Below are 16,173 nucleotides of genomic sequence, written 5' to 3'. Positions count from 1 at the left end.
GTGTGTGTGTGTGTGTGTGTGTGTGTGTGTGTGTGTGTGTGTTTGAAGGAGAGGAGGGAGGGAAGGAAAAAAAATTGTAAACAATCTATGATCCCTTCAGTTCTCCTAATAGCTAAAGAGAATACAGAAGGGACTTAGATTAGTGGAAACAGTCCGTAAGTGACCACACTCAGGAAGAAGGTCTTCCGAACTGTGGGGTCAACAAACAGCAGCTGTGGGCAAAAGCATTGATCATTGCATTGACTTCTCTTTCACTCTGAGGTTTTCTTTTCTTTTTTTGGTCTTTTTTGGAGGGGGTAAGGCAGAGAAATTGGGGTAAAGTGATTGTCCCAAGGTGTGTCAGGTGTCTGAGTTCAAATTTGAACTCAGGTCCTCCTGATTCCAGGGTCAGTGCTCTATTCACTGTGCCACCTAGCTGCCCCCACTCTGAGGTTTTCTGCAGAAATAAATTAAAGGAGAGATAGAGGTTCTGGGCTGGTGTTTCATAGGTTGGCCCTTTCTAGTGCTCATTGTGCTGTTGTTGCCATTGTTGTTATTATTTCTTGAAGAGAACCAGGTAAGACCTCTTTTGGGAAGAATAAAGCAGCCATGGTGATTTGTTATTCTGGGTGGTGGTGGTGGTGGTGGTAATCTTTCCTTCTCTCTCTCTCTCTCTGTATCTTTATGTTGTATTCATCTTTAGAGAAATGTATATCAAGCTTTCCTATAAGTGACTTGAGGTCTTAGGCATAGAGGATATGGAAGGTTTGGGCAGTGATGAATCTGCCATTAAATCAGTGACAGCCAGAATTTCTGGAGGACTTTCCTCTTCTCTTAGGTTTTCCTATGTCAGAGATCTCAGGACCCCAGTAGTCCCACCAGTGAGATAACACTAAAGAGAAAAAATGGCTGATTTTCTAGAGTTTATTATTCCTTTTGCTTTTGATTACTCCCCGTTGTTTTAATTCTTTGTGCTCATGCTTAAAGTCCAGTTTGTTGGGCTTGTTTTTAGAAACCAACAAAACCATACTTCTTTGCTTCTCAGTCACATCTGTGCAGGTGTTCTGAAATCACAAGAAAGTCTGATAATTTTCTTTTTCAATATTCATTTACTTATATGCTGCTGCTGTGCTCTGGGTTGACTCTGATCAACTTGTGTCACAGATCTCTCCTGCCAATCTCCTAGGTTGTCATAGGCTGGAAAAAAATGTGTCTTTCTGAACCTTTGTTGGCTCTGCTGATCCAAAATTTAACTTTAGGAGTCATTTCAAAGTTGTTTGGAGGGGAGTGTTGAGAGAGTTCAGCTGTCTGTATACCATTTGGGCTCTGGCATTTTTCTTTTTAATCAAAGGATTCTTGATGGCTATAAAACCACCTCTGTGATAAAAAGGAAGAAGCATGTCTGTGAATAGAATCTAATTTTGCTCAGGCAAAGAAGTCTTGAACAGCTACTTCAATGTTCTAGTCACTAAGATGACAAAGGACATATTTTCCAATCATAGAAAAGGACCTAGACCTAGTTCCAGGTCAAATTATGAAGCACACGAATTTTCCCATTGCTACCTCCAGACTTTTCTTTTTAGCCCTTTTCCTCAAGTACCTATTCTCTTTCCTCCCCAAATAGAAAACTATCTCCCAGGAAAGAATCTGTTAGTAACCAACTATCGACATTTGAGTTTTGCTATATCACTGGGTCATGGATGACTTGGAATTTTATCTTTGTCTTATTTATGCAATAAAAGATTTTATGCTTTCTCTGAATTTTTGCCTTGGCTCTGTCTTTGAGCTATGTGAGCTTGGACAAATCCCATAGCCTCCCTTGGCCTCAGTTACCTCATCTATAAAATTATGGGATTGGATTTAATATCTTTTAAAGTTCCTTCCAGCTCTAAGACTAATATTCTGTGATTTAAACACGTTTTTTTTTAAACATGTTTTAAAAGAAGCAGGATAACTCCTCTTATCCAACAACAGTATAAGATTTTGTATGACTTTCCAAGACTATAAGAATTAATTACTGGGGATAAAATGAGGAATTAGCCTCATGGAAGTCCAAAATCTTAAAACACCATTGGGATTCCCATTGTGCAGATGAGATAAAGGAAGGCAATGGCATTTGTATAGGATTCTAACTCTCAGGTACAACTGATGAGCCATGACAAGGTATTTTAAATCCTAGTTAAATTTTGAAAATGTGTTTCCTTGTGTTTGAAATGTTTCTCCTATTTTGGGGGCCTATTGGAGTCTTTAAACTTTCACTGCAGTGGGTGTGACAATTTATCGTAGAAGGAATATACTTACATACACACATCTATACTATGAAAAGAGAAAAAATTATGCCATTAAAATATGTACATTTTTTTTTTTTGCTTTTTGGAGGGCAATTGGGGTTGTGACTTGCCCAAGGTCACATGGTTAGTAAATGTGTCAAGTGTCTGAGGACAGCTTTGAACTCAGGTCCTCCTGACTCCAGGGCCAGTGCTCTATTAATTGCACCACCTAGCCACCCCCTGTACATTTATTTTTAAAAAGTAATATGGCTTGGGGCAGCCAGGTAGCAGAGTGAGTAAGAGCACCGGCCCCAGAGTCGGGATGACCTGGGGGATTGAATCTGGTCTCAGACACTTAGCACCCACCCAGAAACACCTGGTCGTGTAACCTTGAGCAAGTTACTTAACCCCAATTGCTTAGGGGCAGCCAGGTGGCTCAGCAAGTAAGAGCACCGGCCCCAGCGTCAGGATGACCTGGGATCAAATCCAGGCTCAGATACTTAGCACCACACCCAGAAATAACTGGCCATGTAACCGTGAGAAAGTTACTTAACCCCAATTGCTTTAAAAAAAAGTAATATGGCAAAGTATTTCTTGTTGCTTTCCTCTCTGAATACATCCACTGTAGGAGGATGACAATGTTTTTCATCTCTTATTTCTAAACCTTGAACACCATTTAGTCCAGGAATATCCTTTGTTTCTTTGATTTTTTTTAGATAACACTTTTATTTGTTCCTGCTAGACTATTTGTTGTTCAGTCATTCAGTCATATCCAACTCTTTATGGCCCCAAGGACCATACGATCCATGGGGTTTTCTTGGCAAAGATACCAGAATGCTTTGTCCTTTCCAATGGATTAAGGCAAATAGAGGTTGTGACTTGCCCATGATCACATGGTAAGCATCTGAAGTCAGATTTGAACTCCGATCTTCCTGACTCCAGGCCCAGCACTCTATCTGTTGAGCCAGGAGGGGGTACCTGGGTATGAACTAGGAACCTCTCTTAGACTACAGACTCCAAAAAAAAATTGGAGATCACATCGTTCTTTGTATCCTGAACAGTGTCCAGTATTGTACTATGCAACCAGTATTTGAATTGGGAATAAATTAATTTTAAGGAAATTAGTTGTGTAATCATCATCCAATAGCTAAATTAAGAAAGATTAACATAGATGGATGATGTGGGTGGGTAAACAACCATGTGCTAAGCATTATGGGAAGTGTTATTGGGGGTGCCAAAGATATGGAATTAGATTATGACCTTTTTGAGGGAAGGAACATCTTATATTTCTTTGTGTTCCCCTCCATTCTTAGCAAAGTGCTTTCAAATAGTAGATTCTCTCTGTCTCTGTCTGTCTCTATCTTTGTTTCTCTCTTGTTTCTGCTGCTCTGTTTCTCTCTCTTTCTCTACATATTCAAATAGACAGATCTATATATCTATAGATTAATTTTCTCAGAAGACATGTTCTTCACCCCCTGGCCACCATACTGGTAAGTACTGGAAAGTCACCATAGCATACAAAAGGGTACACTAGTATCTATTTTCAACTCTTCCATGAATTAACTGCATGAACTTAAGTGGATTTTAAAAATCTCTTTGTATTTCAGTTTCTCCATCTGTCAAATGGGTTTGGTAAATCCTTTATCACAAAGCTGTTAGCTTCAAATGATACCACGATTACAAAAAGACTCTGACAAAGTTAAAGATATGTAACGTGTAAATATGTGTCATGTTGTCGTTGGGATTATTTCTGGGTTAAAGGGGTCTGCTTCCATCCACCACCTTCATCTCCTTTCTTGTTCCCTCAGGCTGGAATGAATTGCTGATTGCCTCCTTTTCCCATCGCTCGGTGTCTGTACAAGATGGGATCCTCCTTGCCACGGGTCTGCACGTTCACCGAAGCAGTGCTCACAGCGCCGGGGTTGGCTCCATCTTTGACAGGTGCTTTCCTTTCTCCTCCTGAATCCCTGGCTTAGAGTTTGTGCTCTGGGTAGGGCCTGGCAGCTCTAAGCCTGGCAGAGGATGCTTTATGCATGAGTAAAGAATCTCCAGTTTGCTTTTTGTGCCTCAGATGACGAGAAAGAAAACAAGTCTATGTGTATATGTATGCATAGATATCTCTAATGTGTATACGTGTTTACAATTAATTATATGTGCATACATGTACATGCAAATACATGTGCTTGTGAACACATATTGTATATACCAATGTATACATAAATACACATGCATGCATATGTATATATGTATAAGTACACTGCATACATAACTATAGGCAACTAGATAGTGCAGTAGATAGAGAACCAGGCTTGGAGTTGGGAAGATCTGAGTTTATATCAGACCTCAGACTAACTATGTGTCCTTGGGTAAGTCATTTAACCCTGTTTGCCTCAGTTTCCTCATCTGTAAAATGAGCCAGAGAAGGAAATGGCAAATCACTCTAGTATCTTTGCCAAGAAGACCCCAAATGGGGTCATGTAGAGTTGGATGTGACCAAAACAAATGAACAACAAATATATATATACATATATACATATATGTGTATATATGTATACACACATATGTATATGTGTGCATATTCACATTAATTTATATGGAGAGATCAACTGTATTCATGTATGAGATAAAATACTAATTTAGTAGTCTATTAGAGATATCTAATACTAATATTAGAGATATTAGTAGTTTATTAGAGATAAACTACTATTTTAAAGGGAGCAAATGCAATTAGTGTGGAGATTGGTGACTTAGGTGGGTGGAGGGAGTGGATGCCCTCCATCTTTTTCTATGGTCCTGACTATGGCCTCCATCTTCATGTCATAACTTGAAGACACATTTACCTGCCTAGGTATGATGTCTCTTTCTCCCATGGGATAAAATTCTAGAATCTTAGAGCTTTCTCAGACCCTAGGGGTCATCAAATCCAACCCTTTCATCTGATAGATGAGGAAATTGAGAGAGCAAGTGACTTTTCCAGATTCACACAAAGAGTTCATTCCAGAGCTGTGATTAGAACCTAGGGTCTGCCCTTTTTCCCAACTCTGATTTTAATACAGTACCCTTCAATCAATCTGTATGAATATCTACTATGTAGATTTGCAGAGAGATACTGTGGCATAGTGGGTAATGGGCTAGCTGAGGATTCAGGAAGGCCTTGGTTCAAGTCTTGCTTTGACAATAAAGGATTACTAACAACAGCATCCAACTTCTCAGAATTCCATTTCAGATGAGTAGTTGATTTGCTTTGGTGGAAGAAATTCTTCCACAGGTGAAATATAGTTTGTTAAAAAACCAAAAATCTGCTATGCAAACAAAAACAAAATAAAACCCTCGGTTATGTTAGCTCCTTTTGGGAAGGAACAAAGTGAAATTTTGTTGCATTGGCTTCATTGGAGGAGAGATACACAAAGTGATTAAGACTCGGCCCCTGACCTCTGGAGCCTTCAAGGTTAGTAAGAAAGCATCCCACGAAGAAAAACCGGGGAAAGCCAAAGCTGTTCTCTTCAGAATCACTCCCCCAAGTCTACACTCCCAGATTTCTCTGCCCTGGTTCTGTAGCTTGGCTCTATGCCTGGCATTTTCTCACTTGCTGATGACCTCTTCTTGCTTCCTGTGAACAGAGTTCTCACTGAGCTGGTTTCTAAAATGAAAGACATGCAAATGGACAAATCGGAGTTAGGCTGCCTGCGGGCCATTGTGCTGTTTAACCCAGGTAAGTCCACTGCACTAAGGTCCGCTGAGGCAGCCAGTGCATAGGGCCATGGACTTGGGGTCAGGGAGACCTGAGTTCCAATCCTGCCTCAGTTCTTATTCAGTTAGGTGACCCTTGGTAAATCATTCCACCTGTCATCTCTCTCAGGCTTAATTTTCCCTTCTATAGAATGGAAATAATAATAGCACCTACCTCACAGAGCTGTTGTGAGGAATAAATGAGATAACTCTCTCTGTCTCTCTCTGTCTGTGTGTGTGTGTGTATTAAGTACTTTGCAAACCTTAATGTATTACGTAAACTCTGGCTACTGTTATTATTGATTTTTATGGACTCCCAGAACGCTATTTGACTCAGTCCTCTGGGTCAATTTTTTTGACAAGTCAACCTGCTGTATGCAGAATGCAGTCCTAAATTGGGGGTGGGGGTGTTACAGATTAAGAATTACATGCTCCATGCCCTCATGAAGTTATTTTGATAAGAAGAGGGGCTATTGCTAAATAATGATAATGATAACAGCAATACTACTACATATGTCAAGTGCTTTAGAGTTTACAAAGCATTTTATATTCGATCAACAAACATTGAAATACCCTCTCCATGAAGCCTTTGCTGACCTCCCCCTACCACAAACTGTTAGGGCCCTTCCTCCCAAAGCACTTTGTAGTTGTACTACATGTTATACATATAAACACATGTATGTAGTACATACATAGATACCTAGATACATACAGTTCTATCTGAAAACATATAGGATGTCCCAAAAGTTTTGGTGCAGATAACTCGAGATGGTGTCTTGGAACATCCTGTAAGAGCCCACTGCAAGTAGAGATTGTTTTCATTCTTTGTCTTTGCATCCCCATTACTTCAAACAGTGACTGCCACTCAGTAGGTACTTATTAAATGTTTGTTTATTGATTGGTCTTTGGATTCCAGAATCAGTCAGTTGATGGAACTGAATTTGAAGAAGATGCCCAAGCTCCTTGTCCCTGGCACAGCTTTGAGAGCTCAGGGTGATCTCCATGATTCAGTGAGGTGACTGGGAAGGCCTTTGGTGGAAGAGTATTCTAGCTATAGAATTAGCTAGTTTTAGTTATGGTTAACTAGGTGGCCCAGTGGGTAGAGCTCTTGACTTGGAATTGGGAAGACTCATTTTCCTAAATTCAAATCTGGTCTCAGACAAGCTGTGTGACCCTGGGCAAGACACTTCACTCTGTTTGACTCAGTTTCCTTATCTGTAAACTCAACTGGAGAAGGAAATGGCAAATATCTTCAGTATCTTTGCCAAGAAAACCCCAAATGGGGTCAGGGAAGGTTGAACATGACTGAAATGACTGAAACAACAGCATTAAATTAATGGTGCAGGGTCAGCAGTGGACCATTCAGTGGCTGTTTCATTGCTTCCTAAGGATTACAGCAATTGTGTGAGTCCTGTTCAGATAGAGAGCCATGCAGCTGGTATAATTTGAAGGGTATGGGGAAAGCCTGACACCTCTTCCCTCCCATCTCTGCCTACTCCAAATAAGGCTCTCATCTTCTCAACCTGTGGACTTTGTTTCTGGGAAATTCACGAGGAAGGAAGGAAGGAAGGAAACCATCATTTGTTAAGTGCGTGCTAGGTGCTAGGGACCGTGCTAAGTATTTTACAATGCTCAGCTTGCCCCTGATAACAACCATGGGTTGCTATTATTATTCCCATTTTACAGATGAGGAACTTAAAGGAGACAGGAGGCAATTGACTCACCCAGGGTCACACAGCTACAAATTGTCTGAGGCCAAATTCAAACACAGGTCTTCCTGATCCCAGGCTCAGTGCTCTACCCATTGCCCCATCTAGGGACACAGAAGATATTCATCCCTTTAGGTTAAGGAATTGTTTCTAGAAAACCATTGTTAAAATATAAACCTCATGGGGTGGCCAGGTAGCACAGCGAATAAGAACACCGGCCCCAGAGGCGTGATGACCTGGGATTGAATCCAGGCTCTGGTACTTAGTACCACACCCAGAAATAACTGGCCGTGTAACCTTGAGCAAGTTACTTAACCCCAATTGCTTTAAAAAATAATATATATATACATATATATATACACATAAAAACCTCACATATGAGAGGGTAACACATGAACACATTAACATGCCTTAATGTCTCAGCACCAGATTGTTAGGTAGGGACCTGGCAGTAAAGGAGAGTTTACTAGTTAAAGAAAAGGGGGTGTGAAGGTCCTGAAACTTAGGTCACGGTTTCCTCCCTGTCCCTCTGGGAAGTCAGTATGAATAGTCAGCTGTTCTAGTCTCCTATTTCTACCCAGGAACACAACCTGAGTTGGTCTTTTTCAGATGCTAAGGGCTTGTCCAATCCTTCTGAAGTGGAGGCCCTCCGAGAGAAGGTTTATGCTACCCTTGAAGCATACACTAAGCAGAAATACCCTGATCAGCCTGGCAGGTGAGTCAACATCTGGACATGAGGTGGCAGCTCTGCCCAAAGAGCTGTGTTCCCAGAAGTTTCCTCCTTGTTTTGGAAGGGGAATGTAATAGAGGGGGGAGGGGCTGGGTCAAGGTGACCCATATGGGAAATCCTTGATAAAGATGGGGTGGGATTCTTGGATAGGGGAAGCAGTCTTCTAGAGGAGCCATGTACTGTGTACATCAATGTCCTCTCCCTGATGGTTTGATTTTTCACTTGTTATCAGTATTTGAAATAGAAGAAACTATGGATATGAAAACTCCACCTAGACCTGTGATTTCAAAGGTATAGAGAATTCGTGATGTGGGACTCCCTCCCCTGATATCGATTATAACTTGTAATCTTAGAGAGTTGCCTGGGGAACAGAGATATTGTCCATGGTCCTACAACTGGTTTGTGTCTGCTGATAGAAGACTTGAACCTGGACTCTCCTGACTCAGAAGCCAGCCCTCTCTCCACTCTCCCCACACAGCTTCTTCATAATAGGTGACATAAGCATTAGCTACCATCACTGATATCCCTATTATGGTCTAACAGGGTTGATGCCTTAAACTACTGTTCATACAGATATTGCTTACCCAACGGAACCCATGATCCTAGCTAAACTACTTTTGCTGTTGTCATCCTTTCCTCATTTCCTGCCTCCTGCTTTTCTCATTCCATTCTTCCTTGGAACCCTTTTCCTGATCTCTGCCTTCTCAAACCCTATGTATCCCTCGAGACTCAACTCATGGCCAAAATTTCCATGAAACCTTCTTGCCGTCACACTTATTTGTTAATCGTGAGCTGCCTTGTGACATGGCATATTGTTTAAAAAAAACTTTTAGATATTAATGTCCTGTCCTGGAGTGCATAAACTCTGTCATTTTTATTTGATATTCCTCACGTCAATTAGCAAACTACTTTGCATGTATTTGGATCTGACCAAATATTTGTGGACTGACAAAAACTCAAAGAGAAGGAGTTGGCAGATTAGTGGAGAATGTGATATCAATTACCTTCCTTCCCTTAAGAAGGAGAGGAAGAGGAAGAGGAAGAAGGAAGAGAAGGAGGGGGAGGAAAAAGGGAAAGGGGAGGAGGAAAAGGAGGAGGAAGAGAAAGGGGGAGAAAGAGGGGGAGGAGGAGGAAAAGAAGGCAGATGTTTGTTCTTCAGTCTTAATCTCGAGTTTAACATTTCTCCTCAATATATTTCCAAACTTTTTTTGGCCTAAATTGTCTCCTAGGAACAGATCAGGGAAGACAATTTTGTTTCTGCTTATACATCATCTATAGTCTGCTTTACTTTTGCTGAGGAGATGGGATGAGATGATGCAGGCTCTACCACTTACTGTCCTTGTGACCTTGAGTTACTTGACTTTTATGAACCTCAGTTTCCCAACTTGTAAATCAGGGAGGTTGAACCAGGCTGATGCTAAAGAATCTTTCAGCTTTAAGTCTTTTCAACTCCTTTGACCTTTGAAATTTCTTTTAGCTCTAAAAGGATGATCCTGAGTCTGTACTTTCATCTACAGCCACTAGGTGGCAGAGTGAATAGAATGTTGGGCTTGGAAATCACAAACACTTGAATTCAAATCCTAAAACACTTGCTGAATGACCTTGAGCAAGTCACTTAAACCCTATCTTCCTAGTATCCTCCTCTTCAGAATGAAAGGGTTGAACTTGATGGCTAGGCTTTCAGAGTACTTTCCGGCTCCAAATCTGTGACCCTGTGATCCTTAATTGGGCTTATGTACACCTCTAAAGGCAGCTAGGTGGTTCAGTGGATAGAGCACTGAGCCTGGAGTCAGGAAGACTCCTTCCTTCTCCTTCATGAGTTTAAATCTGGCCTCAGACAGTTACTAACTTTGTGACCCTGGGCAAGTCACTTAACCTTGTTTGCCTCAGTTTCCTCATCTGCAAAATGAGCTGAAGAAGGAAAAGGCAAACCACTCCAGCAGCTTTGCCAAGAAAACCCTAAATGGGGTCACAAAGAGTCAGATACAATTGCAAACGACCAAACAACAATCACCTCTTAGACAAAAAATCTGGTTCTCGGGATTAGCATTGTAGAATTTCAGAGTAAGAAAGGACCTCAGAGGTCATCCAGTCTGGGAGTATTGAACATATAACCCCCAACACTCCCAGAATGCAACCTGAACCCAATTAAAATGTAACTGGGAAATATTTAACAAAATGAATAAAAATACCAGACAATTAATATTCATTTGTGGTTGTATAAATTAATATTCAGGCCACAGGGATTTTACGTGTTATTTAATGGCCCCTGTTTCAAATTAGTTTGATGCCAAACCCCTGACCCATGAATGAATATCTTCCACTATATCCTGGTAGGCTGTTATCCAGTCTTTATTTTGAATACTTTTAGTAATGGGGAACCCACTATCTCCTTGAGAGTTGCCATTCCATTTCTGGACAGCTCTAATTGTGAAGAAGTGTTTCCTTATATAGAATAGAAATCTGCTTCCTTCTAACTCTCCGATAGAGACCCCAGTTGCGTGCTCTGGAGGTCCATTTGAGACGCTAATTGCTCCATTAATTTAAAATAACACTTTCCTTTGCCACATACTAACGGGCAAACCCAGGCAGATCACTGATCTTTCAGTGCCCCAGGCCAAGTATAGGTTTCCAAACAGGTGAAGATCAGCATTGGCAGAAGGAACTCCTCATTGGGAACTGCCTGTACTGATGGAAATACAGGTCTAGTTTCTGAATGAGTAAATGAAGGAATGCAATAGAGATGGGAAGATTGGTAGAGAGATGCTAGATAGATAGATACAGCATTTAATAACCACCAGGTACGATATTAAGAACTGTATGAATGCAAATATAAACATAAAGGAAAACCAATCTTTGCCTTCAAAGAGTTTTATTCTAACAACACAAAGAATTGGTGAAGGGGAAGGTACCTGCCTATGGGCATGGTGGAGAAAGACGTCTAGAGAATCTGGAGCTGAGCCAGGTTAGAAGTGAGTATGACTGGCAGGGGCACTTTCTCTAATGGAGTTTCTAGATAGGAACTCACCAGTGGGAGGAGGGAGGTACAAGGGTAGCGGTATTGCTGGGGTGAGAAGGACTCTGGGACTGAGGTGGGGAAGTAGCTTGGGCTCTCATGAGCTCTTAAGTGTTTACCAGGCATCAGGCCTTGTGCTAAAATATTGCAGACACCCATACAACCAAGCAAGGCTTTGCTTTCAAAGGGCTCACATTCTAATTTTAGTGAGGAAGGCAATATATAAAGGGAAAATTAGGAGAGTTTGTTGTGGGATGGTTGGGATAGATGGGATGACATGGTTGGAAATGGCTGGGAAAGAAGGGACGACCTGGTTCTGAACAGGATAAGGCTTTCATAGCCCAGGCTTCCAGTGCATGGTCTGAATTCTGGTGGGAGGCTTATGAAGAGAATGCAGGTGACATGGTTGAAAATGTCTGGGAAGTTTCTGGCATTATTTCAGGTGCATCTATGTGGATGTGTTTGTGCACATATATACTATATATATGTATATATATATGTGTATATATATGTGTATATATATATAAAGGGTGTCTCTAAAGTCTAGACACATAGGAAATCTCATTAACTATGCATAATTTCAAGAAATGAAATTAATGAAATTTTCAGCAACATTTTATTTAATTAGAATAAATGAGATTTCATAGGAAGACATAGGAGACACAGGAAATCTCATTAATTAATTAAAGTAATCTCATTAATAAGGAAAATAGTCCCCAATAACTAATGAAAGCTTTAATTCCATACGAAATTATCATGGTCAAAGTTTATTCTAATTAAATAAAATGTTGAAAGTTTCATTTATTTCATTTCTTGAAAATATGCATAGTTAATAAGATTTCCTACGTGTTCAGACTTTAGGGACACCCCATATCTAACTTTTGTATGGGTGTACATATCTATGTATGTCTGGTTTCTCGACTATACTACAGTATAGAACCTTTTTGTGGAAAGGAATAATACTTTCTTTCTTGAGGCAAATAGCTGGTGTAATGAAAAGAATGCTGGACCTCAGAGTCTGGAAGACCTAAATTCAGATCTAGCCTTGGACACATCCTAAGCAAGTACCTTAACTGCTGTCTGCCTCAGGTTCCTCATCTATAAACCGAGGATAATAAAAGCACCTAACTCACAGAATTGTTAGGAAGTGACATATGTAGAGTGCCTTATAAACCTTAAAACCCTATATGACTGGCAGCTGCTATTAGGATTCCTTCTGTGTCTCTTTCCCCTGTCCCTTCCCCAGCTAGGCTTAGCATAAACTTAGTAATAATAACTAATATTTACATATCACTTACTATGTGCCAGACAATCACAATAGTTAACTTATTTGATCTTCATAACAACCCTGGAAGTTAAGTGCTATTATTATCCTGATTTTGTAGATGAGGAAACTGTGGCAAACAGGTTCAGTGACTTGCTCAAGGTGATACAGCTAGTTAAGTGTCTCAGGCTACATTTGAACTCAGGTCCCCTTGATTCCAGGCCTGGAGGTCTAGCCACTGTACCACATAACTGTAGGTGGCTAACAACAAATCCTTGTTGATTGAAGGGACTATGAAGGTCAGAGGCAATTAGGGCTTTCTTTTACCCCAATAGTTCTTCTTTGTTTCTAACTAAAATCTACCCCACTAGCATCACTTTCACCCATTTTTAATATTGTTTTCCAGGTTTGCCAAGCTCCTGCTTCGACTCCCAGCTCTCCGGTCCATTGGCTTGAAATGTCTTGAGCACCTCTTCTTCTTCAAGCTCATTGGAGACACACCCATTGATACCTTTCTCATGGAGATGCTGGAAACTCCCCTCCAGATTACCTGAATCCATCCGTTTTCCTTCGTCATACCTGGGGACTCTCCAGGGCCCAGGACCCTGTGATCCCCCTCTTCTGCATACACTCCTCCCAGCCTCCCACCAACCTTGACTCTCTTCCCATCCCCATAATGTGACAGCTTGTAATAAAGAAAGTCTTTTTACATTTAGGTGGAGTTTTGCATAGATGATAAACTTAACTGTTCCTTGCTAGAAAGGGGTTGAGGGGCTCTGGTCTTTCTGATGGTTCTTGGGTCATTAACCAAACACTGTATATATAATTGGTTTAAATTATTTTTTCACTTGCCATAGAAGACAAAGAAATACAAATAATAAAATAATATATGACATTGGTGCTTGCTGTTGTGTGGCCTATGTTATTGAATAGAATAACCCTCCATTAGAAGGCATGGGCTGGGTTTCATCTCTACATCTCTAGGTCTCCTTGAGTTTGGAATGGTTACTCCAGAAGGCATTTGTGGAATCCTCAAGCTCTCTATCACTGCCATGCCCCTGGCCAGTATTGTCACACAATAAAACCCTAATGTTTAATTCTTGGCATCTCAGTGGGGTCCCTAGAAATTTATTTCGTGGATTGACATTAAAGGAGTTTTCTCAGTCTCATAGACAGAGATAGGCTGTGTCTTATTTGATTTGAGCCCCATATAATTTAAGACGACTTGCTTGTAAGTGTGGAGGAGAGGGATGGGAAGATGATAAGGTTCTGAGAGGGCTAAAGCACTTGTAGATGGGCAGAAGGTATTAAATCACTGGCTTCCTTTGTGGAGAAATGGATCAAGAAGATATGTCATGAATAAGTTTAAAAAAGGCCCTTCCTCTGTAGGGAGTACATTTCTCAAAGGAGACACTTCTATCATGGGTGTGTTCCAGGAATGCTTTGAATAAATGGAATTGTGTTTAGACACTGAGTCAGATTTGAAATCCCCTAAGAGAGATCTCTATTTGAGGGAATCTTCTTGTTATTCTTATGTGAACCAAATAGTGATGGGGAGGCAGCAGGGAATGGTGAGAAGCCTGATGGACTTGGAGTCCCAGGACCCAGTTTCAAATCTTATCTGCTGCTTAGAACCCATGTGACCTTGGGTAGATCACTTTATCTCTTTGTGTGTCAGCTTCCTCATCTATCAAATAAGAGGGGGCTGGACTCAATGACTCCTAAGGTCCCTTCCAACTCTGGGTCTGTGATACTATGACCCAATGACTAGGTGAGCTTGGTTAAGTCCCTTATCTTCTCTGGCCCCCAGTTTCCTCATCTCAAAAATGATGAGACTGAACCACATGACCACTGAGGTCTCTTCCAGTTCTAGATTAATGTGCATATGATATGTATAATTAAGGACTTTGACATATTTCAGTTTGTTCCAAGCAAAGCACATGAGTATCCTAAGTCAGTAGGAAAATAACCTTATTCTTGAGAGGGAATCAATCTTTTATCATTAACCACCACTCAAAAATAAGAGAAAGGACTAAAACATTTTATCTTCTTTGACAGGTCAAGAGTGGCCAGTCCCTTCAAAGAACTTATCACCACCCACATCCTCCTCCTCCTCATCACCACCATCATCATCACCATCATCACCACTAACATTTATAAAGCTCTTTAAGGTTTGCAAAATTCTTCACAAATATTATTTCATCTTCTACTCACAAAACCCTGGAATGTGGGTATTATTAGGCATCTAGGTGGTGAGGTGGATAGAGCACCAGGCCTGAATTCAAGGAGACCTACATTCAAATCTAGCCTCAGACACTTACTAGCTACGTGACCCTGGGTGAGTCACCTAACCTCTATTTGTCTCAGTTTCCTCAACTGTAAAAAGGAGTAAGAGCAGTCCCTACCTTGCAGGATTGTTATGAGGCTCCAATGAAATAATGTTTGTGAAAAACAAAAGTTCTGAACACAGTACTTGGCACATAATAAGCACTATACAAATGCTTATTCTCTCCCCATTTTACAGATGAAGAATCTGAGAGTGAGAGATGTTAAAAGTGACATGTAGGTCACACAACTAATAAGTGGCTGCAGCAAAATTTGATCTCAGTTCTTCCTGACTCCATGTTGGGCACCTAGTTGGATCTTACCCTCCCAACACATGTTACAGACTGGCCAGTCTGTAAGCCTGTTACTGCCACCAGTCTGAGAACTCCTGTCCTCAGCTCACAGGGATTTCTTCCCAAGGACAAAGGAATATGACTGGCAGTAGCTTTGTTTCCTCCTAACATGCATTTAAATCAGTTGATCAACTAGCACCTATTAAGGGCCTGCTATGAGCCAGGCACTGTGCTAAACGCTGGGGATACCAAAAATGGCAAAAACCTTGTGCTTCCTCTCAAGGAGCTCAGGGTCTGTTTGGGAGAGAAAACACGCAATCAGCTATATGCAAATAAACCATATACAGTGTAAATTGGTGGTAGTCTCATAGGGAAGGCACTAAGATTGAGGAGTGGGAGAACCTTCCTCCAGAAGATGGGACTTCATGTGAGACTTGAAGGGTGTCATGGAAGCTGGGAGGCAGGAAAGAGGTGAGGAAAGAGAATAGTCCAGGCATGAAGGACAGCCAGCCAAAATGACCATCTGGGAGATGGGGCATGTATACAAAGAGCAGCAAAGAGGCCAGTGTTGATCAAGAGTACAGAGAAGAGAGTGAGTCAAAGATGGAGAAAGTAGGAATAGGCCAGGCTATGAAAGGCTTTAAAGGTCAAACAGAAGATTTTATACTGGATCCTCGAGATAGAAGAATCCATCCTTTTCTTTATTTGTATATGCACTTTATATGAATGCACATATATATGGCATGTGTATATGTTTATATGTGTATATTATACATACATATGAAGAAAAGGATCAATTCTTCTATCTCTAGGATATGTACATATATAAAATACACACATGTATATATGTATACACAA

General features: G+C 40.8%; 1 protein-coding gene across 2 annotated transcripts in view; it reads left to right on the top strand.

Annotated features, from left to right (window-relative positions):
* Window positions 1-13,609, top strand: part of RXRG (retinoid X receptor gamma) — a 94,707-nt gene extending 81,098 nt beyond the window's left edge. For both annotated transcript variants that reach the window (XM_069094684.1, XM_069094683.1), the window contains 4 exons: window positions 4,058-4,190; window positions 5,870-5,961; window positions 8,297-8,402; window positions 13,104-13,609. In XM_069094684.1, coding sequence (XP_068950785.1) covers window positions 4,058-4,190; window positions 5,870-5,961; window positions 8,297-8,402; window positions 13,104-13,251 — 479 coding nt within the window. In that variant the 3' untranslated portion in view covers window positions 13,252-13,609. The remainder of the gene's footprint in view (window positions 1-4,057; window positions 4,191-5,869; window positions 5,962-8,296; window positions 8,403-13,103) is intronic.
* Window positions 13,610-16,173: the final 2,564 nt, after the last annotated feature.

The sequence above is a fragment of the Petaurus breviceps genome, unplaced genomic scaffold (assembly GCF_028583685.1).
Source record: "Petaurus breviceps papuanus isolate PSGF00001 unplaced genomic scaffold, PetGlider_PUasm1.0 220, whole genome shotgun sequence".
Classification (NCBI taxonomy): domain Eukaryota; kingdom Metazoa; phylum Chordata; class Mammalia; order Diprotodontia; family Petauridae; genus Petaurus; species Petaurus breviceps.
This window is presented reverse-complemented; position numbering and strand designations above follow the sequence as displayed.